The 15,214-nt window shown below is 50.4% G+C and overlaps 1 protein-coding gene across 1 annotated transcript in view; it reads right to left on the bottom strand.

Moving 5' to 3' along the window:
* Positions 1-15,214, bottom strand: part of LIMD1 (LIM domain containing 1) — a 73,836-nt gene that overhangs the window by 32,337 nt on the left and 26,285 nt on the right. Inside the window, exon 2 of the mRNA XM_041762562.1 lies at positions 6,513-6,614. Coding sequence (XP_041618496.1) covers positions 6,513-6,614 — 102 coding nt within the window. The remainder of the gene's footprint in view (positions 1-6,512; positions 6,615-15,214) is intronic.

Genomic DNA, 15,214 nt, shown 5'->3' with positions numbered 1-15,214 from the left:
ACACACCAAATCCACCAACCACCACAGGGTCAGAGGTGGGAACAGAAATTTAAGAGAACATTTGAAAAACAAAACATTTAAGAGAAAAAAGAAGAGATGTTCCTAGCAAGAGAGCCAAAGAGACCCAAGTAGCGTCTGTGATGCCAGCATGAAGTTCAGACCTCCATAAGAGACCTTGCTCCCTAAACCCAGGATTCTGGCTCTGAGATGTGGCACCTGGCACATCTTTGTGCTAATTACAGCGCAGTGCCACCCCACATACCAGAGAACCTTCCCTCCTCAGAGTTGAGGGGACAGGGGACACATTGGGTACCATCAGGTATCTTTTTTTTTTCTTTTTTTCCCATCAGGTATCACACTGGGTCTGGGATTCCTGAAGGAAATCAGATTTCCACCCCAAACCACATGTGTGGAGCTATTGGGCACCTGAAATACAGATGTGGCAAGCAGGGGTAGGTCACAGTGGAGTTGCCCTCGACAGTACAGTGCTCCAATATCCCAGACTGTGCCAATGTCACAGGCACGAAGGATCTGATGCTTTCCCACTGTCTCCTGATGGTCACGGCCTCTGCTAGGCCAATAGTCTGAGCTGGGAAACCCAGCCCAGCCCCAGTACGGGTGCCCCCCGCAGAGCTGAGTTTGCTGGCGTCGAACACAAGAGACCCTCTGACCCCACACCAAGTCAAGGTCAGCCCCAGCCCTCTCCTGACCCACATGGCCCTTTGCCTCAAAACGTCTATTTCTGGTGCTTCCTGATTTCTTCCTCGCCCACTGGCTTCCTTTAGGACATGCCTACTCTTCCTTTCTCACATTCCTGATCCCCCGCTTTTTCCCTTAGATCCAGCTGACTCACTCATTCGGCTCACCCATAGCTGCTGAATGTGACAAGAAATGTCGGCATGACTCAATGGCTCAGAAATCCAGGCATCGAAGCCTTTAATCCATGTCTCTCCCGTGGGTGCATCCTGCTACGGAGGGAGTCCTCTCTCCCCTCGTCCACGTCCCAGGCTGCTCTCCTGTACTCACAACCGGAGAGTCTCTGAAAACTCAGCCTTTGCCATCGCACAGCCCCGGGACAAGATCCCAGGTGCAGAGCCAGCTTCCTTCCTTTGGCACACGTTCCCTCTGAGCAAAGGTAATATAACACAGTGGTGGGAGCAAAGGCTGTGAGTCCCCACGGCCTGAGCTCACGTGCTGAGCACACTGCTTATGAGGCAACCAACCACAGGCAAACTATACTCCCAGGCCTCTGCTCATCTGCAAAAAGAGGCTGATAATAATGCCCAACTCACTGGACTGTTCCAGGATTTAATGCACTTCTGTGGGTGGAGGGCTCAGTGTGGGGTCAGCTGACAGGAAGCTTAGGAAACACATCTACAAACTACTTATAAATATTGTGATGACTGGTTTAAGGAAGCATGCCGGCCATGAGTTAAAGGAAGACCTCCCTAGTGCCGGCACCACTCTTTCAGGATCTGTGAGCATTTTTTGAATGCTGGGGGAAGAAGTAGTATGCAAAGTCAACAAAGAAGGCAAACATGATCTCAGGGGCAGCATTTAGACTTTGTGAGAAAAACAAAATAGCAGGATGCCTGGGTGGCTCAGTCGGCTAAGTGTCTGCCTTCGGCTCAGGTCACAATACCAGGGTTTGGGGATGGAGCCCCCACATCAGGCTCCTTGCTCAGCAAGGAGCTTCTCCCTCTCCCTCTGCCCCTCCCCCTGCTCATGCTCTGTCTCTCTCAAATAAATAAATAAATAAATAAATAAATAAATAAATAACTTAAAAAAAATAGCTGACAAGAACCCCCACCCTTCTTCAGAACCTACTGGATAATGGGCCACCCGTCACAACCACCAATTCATTCAAGAACCTCGGTTCCATAATGTTGGGCTTAATTCTGGTTGTTTTCTTTACCTGAAGTAATGAAACAGTACTTTAGAGTTCTAGATGCAGGCCTTTTGGAAACTTAGAGTGACTTTCTCCTGACTGGGTCCAGAAGGGTGAGGTTTCACTATGAAATCCATTCACAATCTTTAACCATGGCCAGTGTTTGGTTTCTGGAAGCTGGGATGGGCAATGGCATAAATTCCTCACCTTATGGAGTGTTTTCCCGGAGGCATGACGGGCATAGCACGGTGCATCCCCCACCCAAGACTTGGAGCATGAGATACAACACTGAACACCACCTGTCCTGGGCGTGACTCACGCATCCCAGGCCCGTCCCCTGAGTGGACCCCTCTGGCCCTCGGGGCCTCTCTCTGAGCTCAGGCCTCTCTTGGCACAATCTCCATTGGCCTGGACCTGCCTGACCCCACCCCACGCCCAGGCCCTGGCCGCTCATGTTCTGTGGGCCTTGGGGCAGGAGAACACATGAAATCTAACTGATCCATCATTTCTGGCTCATACGAGCAAAAAAAAAAATCATAGCAACCATGAACATGGACATGGTAAACAGGTTTCACCTGGACTCCAGGATGGAAGTTGTTCAGCCTTTGCAAAATTAACAAAAGCTGACATTTGGGACCGAAACTGCCTCAAGCGAGGACACGGAGCAGTGCCTTCCCTCTCTGTCACAGTCTGTTCTGGAAGGTGCTGAGAAGGACCCCACTTGACCCACACATCCAGACCCACACCTTTTCTCCCCCCGCATTCCACCGCTCTCAGCCACAGACAGGCGCCAGCCTCTCCTCGGGCCACTTGCCACACGGCGTCAGACACAGAGCATGGCTGCATGCCCGGGCCCTGGCTGCCCTGTGCCCTGAGCCCTCCTGCTCCACGCTGTGCCAACGGCTTCCTAAGGGCATCCGGTTGAGGGCACGACCTTGGGGTGGGCAGGAGCAGTGGGGGAGAGACACCCCCAGCACACATCTCCATGGCAGCCCCCCGAGGAGCAGCACAGAAAGGAGGGGTTTTAATAAACCACACATGCCCCATGCCGCAGCCTAACGCCTACTTCTGGGAAGAACACCGAGGAACAATTCAGCGGAGGGAAAGAGGACGCGACCCAGGCACAAAGACAGGACACAGGCACAGAGACGTTCCGGCAGGGGAGGGGTGGGCTCCGAGGACCAACCAGCAAACCCCACCCGAGCCAAGGGCCACAACGCCGCGGCACGAGGCCGTTCAGATCATTCTTCTGGAGGCTGCGGAGGTACAGATGAATTCATGGCAGGTTTAATCAGAAAGGATGGAACGTTATTAATGTGCTGTGATCCCGGCTCTAAAAGCCGCGTATAAATTTGGACAAAACCTAGAAGGGAAAACATATGCATAAAAAGGCCTGTGCTAGAATCACATGCTAGGTCTCTGCCCCTGAAATCCTCGCTGTGGTCATCATGTTGTCCTCACAAGGGAAAGTGAACTAAATGTTGTTGCTTCTTGGAGGGGGGGTGCGGGGAAGCGCACATCTGTGTCCAGGAGCCCTCCATGGTGCCCCGGAGAGCTTGCCCCGTCCATGGAGGCATGGGTTTGTCTGGAGTGGAACACCTGGCAGTCCTCCCAGGACACAGGTGACAGGAGGCTGCAGGGAGCCAACGGTCTCATCCGACGAGGTGGGTTCCTGGCCTTCCCCCCAGCACAGCTGTGCACAGGACTAGCTGCCGGCATCTCACAATGTCCACTACCATCTTCTTCTGGCCCCATCTTTCTCAATGTCCTTCTTCTCGGTGTGTGGGACAAGGGCCCAGGGGACTGGGTGCCCCTTTGGCATATCCTTGACAGGACCCCAACATTCTGTTCCAATAAAGCCATCAGTCTTAGCCAAGGAGTGTGCACCTACCTATGGAAATCTACGTGTATGCTGTCATAAGCTAGGTGACTGTCACGATGAAATGGGCAAAGAGAAAACATACTCACCTAGACACCCACTAACACAGACACTCGCCGACCCAAAAAACGGGGATAGGCAAAGCTAACTGGATCCAGGAGCCTGGGACTGTGGTGCCAGCCCCACTGCTAGGTCTTTAATCTTAGGAAACTCTCTTCCCCTTTCTGGGCCTCCATTTTCTTCTTCTACCAACAAAGGAGGGAACGGGCCTGGCCCCAGCTGTGCCACCTCCACGGTGCCAGTGCTCACAGAGACATACTTAAGGACCTGGGAGCCACGACGTGGAGTGCCCAGGTGCCTCCTTCTGCTGGGGGCAGTTACAGGGCAGCAACAGGTCAACTGAACAAAGGCAAGTTACTTCTAGCGCCCAACAGAAGCTGCTCAGACACCTGCCTGCATCTCCAACTGCTCCCCGCAAGCGCAGAGGAAGTCCCGCAACAGGAACCATGCAGGCCCCTTGGGGAACAGGAATGTGCCACACTCACTTTCCAATGGGAGTCTCCATCCTCATTCCCATGGCAACTCTGTTCTAGGGCCTGGCTTGCTGGCACCGAAGTCACAGAGAGTGGGGTTCACAGTCTATGTGACAGCACCAGGGCATGCCACATTCAAGAAAAAGCCACTTGTTCCCGCTAGGAGAACAGGGAAGGCTTCCTGGAGGAGGCAGCCTTTGAGTTGGGCCCTAACAGCCAGACAGAACTTAAATGTATGAAGCGAGTGGGGAGAGCAGATTCTAGGGGGCCATGTGGTCAGATATATGGAAGCGGAAGAGAGAGTTCAGTTTGTGACAAATTATAGGAAGGATTACGACAGAGACCAGAACACAAGGGCCTTAGATGCTAGACCAAGAAAACCCCCCAAACCAGCTGTGTTTTCCTTAAGTGTCTGTGTTTGTCATCATTTGAAGATAAATTCAACCCATTATGGAACTGACAGCTAGTCATGCAGCCACAGGCGGCTCTGAAGGACTCATGGGTACCACCCACCCTGAAAAACTCTCTTAGTTCAAATGTCTATTGCTTGAGATGAAAAACAGCTTCTACTTAAATAATATTTTCTTTTTCCCTGGCAAACAGCAAATATTGAGAAAGGGCTGTAGGAACCAAAAGCAAAAGATAACTTTTTAGAAAGAGGAAGGATCACAGCTCTTGTACAGTTAAGACTCAGACACGTGGTCAAAGATTTAATTTAACTCCTCAGCTAATGCGGGAACCAGTAAGACGCCAACCTGGGAGAGTGCAGAGAACCACAGCTATGCAGCCATCAGAAGTGCTGAAATAAAGGTGCTTTTTCGTAGAAGCAACCCATCAGGATTCTACAACCTACACCGTGCGGCACGGCTCAAAGACAAGGAATAGCCAGGGGCCCGGAGAAACCAATTCCCCAGACAACACCTTACATTTCCACTGAGGACGCTCGGCAGACTTTTGACCCATTTCAAAGGCTTTCACCATTTTCCCCACAGAGGTGAATACGATCGTGGCACAAATTCAAAGTCTCAGGCCCGCGTTTTATGGGAAATCGCAGTGAGGACTAAAGCTGGAGGTTCTGAACCCGGGCATCGACCTCACCTTCACAGTCGGGCAGGCTAGGGGGCAGGTGCACAGCCACCCGGTTAACTTTACCCTGGGAATCAGGAGGCTCTCCGGCTGTGCCACAGAATGCCCCTCTCCTTTCTCCAGAGCCTTCTCGAATGAGGAGCCTGGTGCTAATCTGGGTGCTCAGGCCTGACCACACCTTGGAGTCACTTGAGGAGATGTGAACTGTACTCTTGCCCACTCTAGAAATCCCACCCCTAGGGCTTCTGATTCTGCTGGTCGGGGTGGCAATGGGGCATCACTAGCTCTGAAAATCTAGGGGATTCTAGTGAACAGCTGGGATTGAGAACCACTGGGCCAGATAACAAGACCCCTTTGTCCCTGATGCTCTGGCTTTGTTGGTGTGTTTCCTTTCAGTCATTAGCTGGTAGCCTCAATGTCGAACTGGAGAACATCAGTGGGACATTCTCTACAAGAATGCTCCTCAAAATTAACCTCTGGTAGAGGGCATAAGGCAAGCACAGGTCCTGACTCGGTCAGGCTTGGCAAATATCGTGCAACGTGTGAGAATCTTCCACTGTGGTAGCCAGCAGTTGGAGGAGAGGTCTGCGGGGGCCAAGTGCAGGCCTGGTCTCCTAATGTGCTGCTCTTGTCATAGAAGCAGAAATGCCTGCAGGTGTGTGTGTGCTCACTGGCGCTGACACCTCCGTGGTGCGCACACACTCACACTTCACACGCACAGAGCAGCCTCCACATCAGAGTGGGGTCACGGAGTCCTAAGAGGGCCCCGCCTTGTGCTGGCATCACTGGCTGCCTTTTGGTTGGGCCCACGGTGGGGGAGATACATGACAACAGGGCAGCTGGTGGTGGATCCCCACGCTCCGCCCTCCATACCCCCCAGCCCTTAGACCTCTGACACACATAACAAACCTAATATTAGACTGATTGCTTTGAACCCACTCAACTTATCACTAAGGTCGCAGGCACTCCCGGTGCTCTGGTAAGTCCCAGGGCCCTGCGCAGAGCCTGCCCTTCTGTGGGACTGCAGTAGGCCTGGGTCAAGTGTGTCTGGGAAGGATGCTCTTCCCTGTCCTTCCATCTTGGACCCCATGGGCCTTGTCCCACCCGACCCTCCACACACACTTACTGCAGGCTGCACAGGTGAAGCACGCATCGTGGTAGAGGTTCCCCATGGCCTGGCAGGCCTGGCCGGCCCCAAACACCCCTTTGCTGCATTTCACACAGGCTCCTGAAAGACAAGAACAGGACAGTGAGTTGGGAAGGTGGGGGGAGATGCTGTAAACCAAGTCATTAAAAAGCCAATGAACAAAATTAGATGTCTATCCCTCCCCATAACCAACCCAGCACCAAACCCTGTGTATTACTCCTTTGAGGTCTCTCTCCCTTTCTCTCTCTCTCTCTCTCTCTCTCTCTCTCTCAATCCATCAGTTTTTCAACTGCAGGACACAGCGGCCAGGCTGGCCTTCAGGCCCCACTCCCCCGCCCACCACTGGCCTCCACACTAGCCTCTGATCTTCAGGGAATCTCTGCCTTGTCAGCCTCCTTCCCAGCCCAAAGCTTGCACAGGCTCCCCCTGTTTATCAGACGACGTTCAAAAACCTGCACCGTGATTCCAGTAGGTCAAGAGCACAGGTTGGGCAATTTCAACAAAATTATTTCCTTCCATTTTCAATGGGAAGCAACTGGGTTGACCATCTTTGCTTTTTACAAAAGTATCAGGCCCCTGGCCCCAGGTCTGTCCGAAGGCAAAGCCAGTGCTCTCCCCAGCGCCCCACCCTGGGGGGCCTCAGCTCTTAGCCTTTGCTCACAGGTGACCCTGGCCAGACACCCTACACCCACACTTTGTCCCTTCAAGTCCCCAGGTCTTCCTCCCGCTCCACTCTCCGGCTCTGAAGGCAACATGACAGAACAGGCTGTAACCTATGGCCTCCCACCCACCCTCTTCCCACGTGGTGTGAGTTAACTTCTCTGAGCATCACTTCTCAATTAGGAAAGAGACGTTGGTTCCACCTGCCCTGCATGTTTCCGGGGTGCTCTGCAAACCACCACGTTCCACACTTGGTCGGCCCCAGCTACAAACTGCCGAGGCGAGGGCCTACTCATGAACTAGAAGGCCACAACCTACTCACTATGTGACTAGGGCAGATCATTGGAACTCCTGCTGTCTTGGTGTTTCACCTGTAAGCTGGGATGACGGCAGGGTTTCCTGGGAGAGAACACGCCCGGGGTGCTCAGAACAACACCTTTCCCTGGGTAAGCCCTCCGTAGGCAGGCCTGTCATACGGATGCAGTGATGCCACCGCATTCGACAAGAAGGTGCTTCCACAACAAATGGGCTCCCTAAGAAGTTCCAGGCCTCCTAGGATCGGACCCTGTGAGGGAGCTGGAAGTCCCTCTGTCTGGACCAACCCAGAATCTCTGCAGCAAAAGCCCAGGCTCTGGGCCAGTCCACATAAAGGAGGCCGTGCAGCCTCCCTTCCAAAGAACTCCTTCACTAGACTCAAATGAAAAGCATCACAATTATATAAACAATGCATGAGACTAAAAAATAAAAAAAATAAAAAATTCAGGGAGTAAGTATCCCAAAATATAAAGAATGGTTTCTTGAGGCTATAAATTATGGTTGGTTTTACTTCTTTGCATGTTCTCTATTAAAAAAAAAAAATTCTTACAAGAGCCGGTGTTACTTTACAGCTGAAAAAAGTCTAGTGTCAAAAAAGCATCTGAGTATGTTTAACTATATACTGTATAACATTAGGATTTGGTGGGTTTTTTTAAGATTTTATTTATTTATTCATGAGAGACACAGAGAGAGAAAGAAGCAGAGACACAGGCAGAGGGAGAAGCAGGCTCCATGCAGGGAGCCTGATGTGGGACTCGATCCTGGGACTCCAGGACCACATCCTGGGCCAAAGGCAGGCGCTAAACCACTGAGCCACCCAGGGATCCCCACATTAGGATTTTTGAACACGCACACACACACAGCTCTCCTCATGTCCATTGGGGTAACCAGCTCGCATTCTTGGCCAGCAGGTGCAAATCCCCAGCCTTCTGCCTACAGGGTAGTAGCCCTGTGCTTCAGAGCTCTACCCATTCAAGGTGACCTCAGGGAGGTCCAAGCTAACACACGGTTCATGAAATGCACCCACACCAACCACACCAGGTTCGCAGAGAGCACCCGAAGCCAAGAGCCCTCAATGACTTCACCGACACTCCCTGGGGAAGTAGGTGAGGCCGTCTGTAGGAAGAGTATGGTGTCAGCCAGGAAAACTAGCTGTCACGGGGATCTGTTTATGGAAAGCTCTAGAGAACACAGGTACTAGTTATCTGCAGTTCTTCTATTTCAACGTTTTGTTATGAGATGTTCAAACTGGCAGAGAGGTTGAAAGAATCATAAAGAAACACCCAGAAGCCCACTGCCCCCATTCCACAATCATGAACATTCTGCTGTCAATCAATCCAATGACTTGTCTTAGTTTTGGATGCATTTCAAAGGTGCAGACAGCAGTCTACCTCACCCCTGAGCATGGCAGCCTGTAAATCAGGAATTCATTATTTGCTTAGTTATTTTTTTCAAGATAAAATCCATAAATCATGAAATGCACAAGTGATGAGTCTACCATCCAATGAGTTCTTTTTTTTTTTTTTTTTAATTTTTATTTATTTATGATAGTCACAGAGAGACAGAGAGAGGCAGAGACACAGGCAGAGGGAGAAGCAGGCTCCATGCACCGGGAGCCCGACGTGGGACTCGATCCCGGGTCTCCAGGATCGCGCCCTGGGCCAAAGGCAGGCGCCAAACCGCTGCGCCACCCAGGGATCCCCATCCAATGAGTTCTGACAAATGACCTATGTAATGCAAATTCTGACCAAGATACAGAATATTTCCAGCACCCTAGCACCCAAGGCCCTTTCCCTCGATCTTCGGCAGATGTGATAATGAAGAGAAAAGCTCTCTACAAAAACATCAAATACTAGGCAATGGCAGGGTATTAATTACACTATTCTGAGACCCATTTCCAACCACCCATCCGGAGCCCCCTCACTGACCTGCCTCTAGATCCCTAACAGGCAACAAAGGCTAGATTGTCGGGCAGCAACCAAAGTACAAAGCAGACCATCCACAGACTGGATGGAACGTCAAAGCAACGTGACTATAACTGCTCATGAACACGGGAGAAAACCAGCCCCAAGGCAACATCACTTCTTCCCTGTCGATCATGGGGGCCTCTTGGCTTAACCCACTGTAGCAATGTTAGCTGCAGAGAGCAGAGGAGCCGTGAGACCCTGCGGTGTGGTGTGGGCAGCCCTACCACCTGTCCTGTGGGGGAGAGGGGGAGGAGAGGGCCAGCCTTCCAGAAGGTGTGCCAGAGGAAAGGTGAGATAAACCTCCTGAGTCAGTGGGATGCCGCTGACTCACAATGAAGACAGGGACTCCTCTTGTTTGGGCCTGGGGAATGAAGTCAGACCCCTCTCCCACTCCTGCTCGTAAGGCCAATGGCAGGATGACAGTGTCACCAAGTGGAAAGTGCACAGGTCTCTCCGGGCTTCCTGCGACTTTATCACTGCACGCCAGGCCTTCCTCGCTCCCCTGTGGCTTCCTCTCTACCTGAGGGCTCTGACCTCCTGAGTCCTGCAGCCCACGTCCTACGGGCTGCTCACCTCGTCTCCCACCACTCTGACCACCCAGCACACGCACAAAGCGAGGAAGGAAGCCGCGTGTGCTCTAAGCCGTAGGTCACGGAGCGAGGAAGAGCCCAGAAGTGGCCACTAGGTGGGAAAGTACTTCATCCTTGGGCCTTGTGGTAAACGGACAGAAAAGTACTTCACGGGCAGGAAATAGGTCTAGTCTTCCTTTGGTAGGAAAAAAAAGGAAATTTCATGTTCTAGGAAATAACATACCCACCAGACCCTGCACTGGGAGTTTCCATCCAGCGAAGGAGCTGCTGCCACCCCGTTTCTCAAACCCAAGATCTAGAGGGTGCCGTAACTTGCCAAAGGGCGTGTGGCTGGTAGGTTTGGGAGAAGGAATTCGAGCCCAGGTTCTAAACTCAAAGGTCCCGTTATCCCAGCTGGGTTGGCAGCTGTGGTGATTCCTGCCACGCTCAGAAATGAGTGTGTCCTTCCTCACTTTCAACACACCATCTGCTCAGGGATTAGGACCCAGGCCTGGCCCTGCCCCAGAGCGCCCACTGACCGCCCCAGCCCACCTGCCATTCTGCTCTATCCCTGGCACACAGGCTGTCTTCCCACCTGGGACCCCAACCACATAGGGCCTCCCCCCACACAGACCCTCACTCGGCTCCTCTGGCCCTCCTGGAGGGACACTATGACTGAAGCATCCACCCCACAGATGCTGCTCTGAACTCACTCACTCAGAACCAGGTGGCCTCTAGCTGCTGGCAACAGGACAGTGAGCAAGATGACTGCCCTTAGGGAACGGTCACCCAAGGACGTGGAACCAGAATCTGACACCTCTGATAGGAGAGCTGACCAATCTCCCCTACAGTCCTACGCTGCGAGTCCACCGAGTGCCCAGGGCTGGGGAGGGGCTCCGGCTTATGAAATAATAAGAGACACCGTGGTCTCTGTCCCCAGTTCCTGACACAGAGCTCCTAAATCCCTTGGACTTTCTTGGGTGATAGGAGCATCTTTTGTTCTTTTTTTTTTTTTAATTTTTTATTTATTTATGATAGTCACAGAGAGAGAGAGAGAGAGAGAGAGGCAGAGACACAGGCAGAGGGAGAAGCAGGCTCCATGCACCGGGAGCCCGATGTGGGACTCGATCCCGGTTCTCCAGGACCGCGCCCTGGGCCAAAGGCAGGCACCAAACTGCTGCGCCACCCAGAGATCCCGCATCTTTTGTTCTAATGATGCAATTCTCAGTGGGCTCACTGGATGGGGGCTGGTCACTAGGAAGACCAAATCATGATTAGAAGCTTCGAAGTTTCTATCCCACCCCATTCTTTGGAGAGGAGAGGAAAGGGAGGTGGGAAAAGAAGTCAATGATCCATCACACCTACATGGAGCTGCCACAAAAATCCCCAAGGCACAGGGATCAAAGAGCTTCTGGGTTGGCAAATGCATCCACAGGCTGGGAGAGTGATGCACCCCAACTCTGCAGGGCAGAGGCTCCTGCGCTTGGGACCCTCCCAGACCTCGCCCTATGCAGCGAGTGTTCTTCATCCAGTGTTCTTCTGTATCCTTGGTCACATGTTTTATTATAAAAGAAACTGGTAGACGTGTTTCCCTGAGTATTTGTCAGCTATCCTAGCAAATGATCAGACTGAGGAGGGGGCCCTGGGGACTCCGATTTATAGCTGGTTGGTCAGAAGCACAGGTGAGCACCTGGACTTGCGACTGGCCTCTGAGGTGGGAGCAGTTTTGTAGAACTGAGCCCTTGATCTCCGGGGGCTGTGTTACCCACAGGTAGAGAGTGTCAGAACTGAATGGGATCTTGGGGCAGCCAGCTGGCATCGAGAAACGGTCGGTGTGGGAAAACCCGCACATCTGGTGTCAGCACGCCGTGAGTGTGAGTAGTAGCAGGTGCAGAGAAGAAACAGAAGTGAGTCCTTGCAAGCCAGGGCTCCGCATGGAGAAAAGGCTACTAGACCCTTCTGTGTTCACGTGGCCCCTTAGCTATAGGATTTTAGAGTCATGTCCAATAGAGGAAAAGAAGAAAATGTCAACACATGTTACTATAGTCATCTGAGCTCATAAACCAGGAAGAAAGAGAAGGAAAGAAGGAATTTAATGTTTAGAAAAAAGGAATATGCCTGAAAACCATTCTCTGAACGTAGCCAGAGTGGCCTCTCGGAACAGAGCTTCAAGGAGATGTAAGTCACATACAATAAGCATCACATATTTAAAGTGAACAATTTGATAAATGCTGACATTTGAAATTTCATTATTTTTTAATTCTAATTTTAATTTTTTTAAAGGTTTTATTTATTTATTCATGAGAAACACAGAGAGAGGCAGAGACACAGGCAGAGGGAGGAGCAGGCTCCATGCAGGGAGCCTGATGTGGGACTCGATCCTGGGACTCCAGGATCACACCTGGGTCAAAGGCAGATGCTGAATCGCTGAGCCACCCAGGCATCCCACATCTTTTTTTGTTTGTTTAAGAATCTATTTATTTATTTATTTAGGGAGAGAGCATGCAAGAGAGAAAGTGCAGGTGGGAGGGGCAGATTACAGATAAGCTTGCATTTTCTAGAGGTGATACAAATGGGACTCTAGAATATGTATTCTTTTGTATATGGCTTCTTTCACTCAGCAGATTATTTTTGAGATTCTTCTGTGTTGTTGCAAATATGAAGAGTTCGTTCCTTTTCATTGCTGAGTAGTATTCCGTGCCTGGATATATCACAACTTGTTTATCCACTCCCCTGTTGATGGACATCTGAGATGTTTCCAGTTTGGGGCCCTGCTTGTGTACAAGTATTTGCATAGAAACGTGTTTCCTTTACTCTCAGGTAAAGACCTAGGAGTTGAATGGCTGAGCCCTACGATAAGTGTACGTTTAAGTTTTACAAAGAAGCTAAAGTGTTTTCCAAAGAAATTCTAACATTTTACAGCCCCTTCAGCAGTTTATCAGACTTCTAATTTCTCTGCATCCTTGTCAACACTTGGAATGGCAGTCTTTTTAAATTTTATCCATTCTAATAGGTCAAGAGTGTTATCTCCCTGTGATTTTAATTTTCTTTTTTCAAGTGATTAGTGATGTTGTGCCTGAACAACTTCACATGTGTTGACTTACAATCCTGTATCTTCTCTCTCTCTTTTTTTTTTAAGATTTTATTTACTTATTCATGATAGAGAGCGAGAAAGAGAGAGAGAGAGAGAGAGAGAGAGAGAGGCAGAGACACAGGAGGAGGGAGAAGCAGGCTCCATGCCAGGAGCCTGATGTGGGACTCGATCCTGGGACTCCAGGATCACGCCCTGGGCCAAAGGCAGGTGCTAAACCTGGGCCTGGGCACTCTCTCAAGGCAGCCTGCTGCAGCTAAACCTCATTTGCTTCCCGTCTCTCAAGAACCATTATCCTTTGTTGCCTGATGTCCAGTGTCTTGAAAACCTTTGGTTCATATACTTGGTCTGGTTTTTGTTCGTTGGTGGTTTGTTGGATCGGCTCAGAAAGGAGGTTAATCCAGGCCTGTGACTCTATCTTTAGAATGCTAGGACACAATTTATACATCTTTCTTCCTTCAATAACAATCCCACAGAAGGGCAGCCCTGATGGCCCAGTGGTTTAGCGCTGCCTTCAGCCCGGGGTGTGATCCTAGAGACCTGGGATCGAGTCCCATGTCAGGCTCCCTGCATGGAGCCTGCTTCTCCCTCTGCCTGTGTCTCTGCCTCTCTGTTTCTCTCATGAATAAATAAATAAAATCTTAAAAAAAAATCCCACAGAACATCATTATTATCATTTTATACGCCAAGAAACAGACGTTCAAAGATTGAATAGAATGCCCAAAGTTGGGCTGGCTGGACACTGGGTCCTTTCCAGTCCACACCCTGAATTTATAAGAGGAACTTAGAGAGTAAGGAGGAAGAAAAGGTCCAAAGGCTCAAAACTTAATGTCTTCACATTTTGGGGTATCAACAAATCCAGAAATAAAGCTCACTAGGGGGAGCAGAGCCCTTTCTTGGCTGCAGCTCTGAGGTAGAAGCCACACCAACCCCTCCCCGACCAGAGATGCAGCCTGGGGTCCTGGGCAGGAAGAGGCCCCAGTGGAAAGCGTGTATGTGCCTGGCCTTTTGCTTCCTGGGATCACTGCAGGAGCCTGGCAGATCTTGGGTGAGTTCTTGAAAGATCATTAACAATCAATAGATTGGGGTAAAGTTTTTTTTTTTTTTTTTTTTTTTTACATGGCATTTGTCATCTTGGTTGATTTCCTTCTGGCAGTTTTGTTAAGAGAAATTATTTGTTAGAACAGTTTCTGGGTCACATTAAAACTGAGCAGAAGGCACAGAGATTTCCTGTATCTTCCTGCCCCCCATATGCACTGCCCCTTCCATTCTCAGCATACCCCACCAGAGGGCTACGTTTGTTCCAGCTGCCCAACCTGCACTGACACATCATTACCACCCAGAGTCCATCATTTACTTGAGCTGTTGAACATCCAATGGGTTTGGACAAGTGGATAATGACACGTCTCCATCATTATGGTATCATAGAGAAAAATTTCACTGCCCTAAAGATCTTCTATGTTCCTCCTGTTGATCCCTCCCTCCCCAACCCCTGGCAACCCCTGATCTTCTTACTGCCTCCATAGTTTTGCCTTTTCCAGAATATCATGGAAGTAGAGTTGTACAGTATGTAGGCTTTTCCGATTGGTGTCTCTTGCTTGGTAATATGCATTTAAGGCTCCCCCATGTCTTTCCATGGCTTGATCACTCATCTCTTTGTAGCACCGCTGGGTACGATTCCATTGTCTGGATGGATTCCATTGTCTGATTTATCCATTCACCTCTTGAAGGACACCTCGGTTGCTTTCAAGTTTGGGCAATTATGAATAAAGCTGCTGTAAACAGCCACGTAGTAGATGTTGGTGGGGACGTGTTTTCAATTCATCTGGGTAAATCCCACGGCGCAACACTGCTGAGATGTATGGTAAGAGTATGTTTACAAAACTGTCCAACTGTTTTCCAAAGTGGCTGTCTGGGATTCTTTTACAAATCATAATATTCCCACAGGAAAGGGCAAGGACTAGGGACAGTTTCCTGTTTTAAATGATGTATCACAGAAGTCAAAGAGCCACCAAGGATTATCCAGGCGCTTCAACCACCTGTCTTTTGTGGCTCATGGTGCAGGTAGGGCTAGCAGTT

This window comes from Vulpes lagopus, chromosome 7, assembly GCF_018345385.1.
Source record: "Vulpes lagopus strain Blue_001 chromosome 7, ASM1834538v1, whole genome shotgun sequence".
NCBI classification, from domain to species: domain Eukaryota; kingdom Metazoa; phylum Chordata; class Mammalia; order Carnivora; family Canidae; genus Vulpes; species Vulpes lagopus.
Note: the sequence above shows the minus strand (reverse complement) of the source record. Positions and strands in the feature narration are given on the sequence as shown.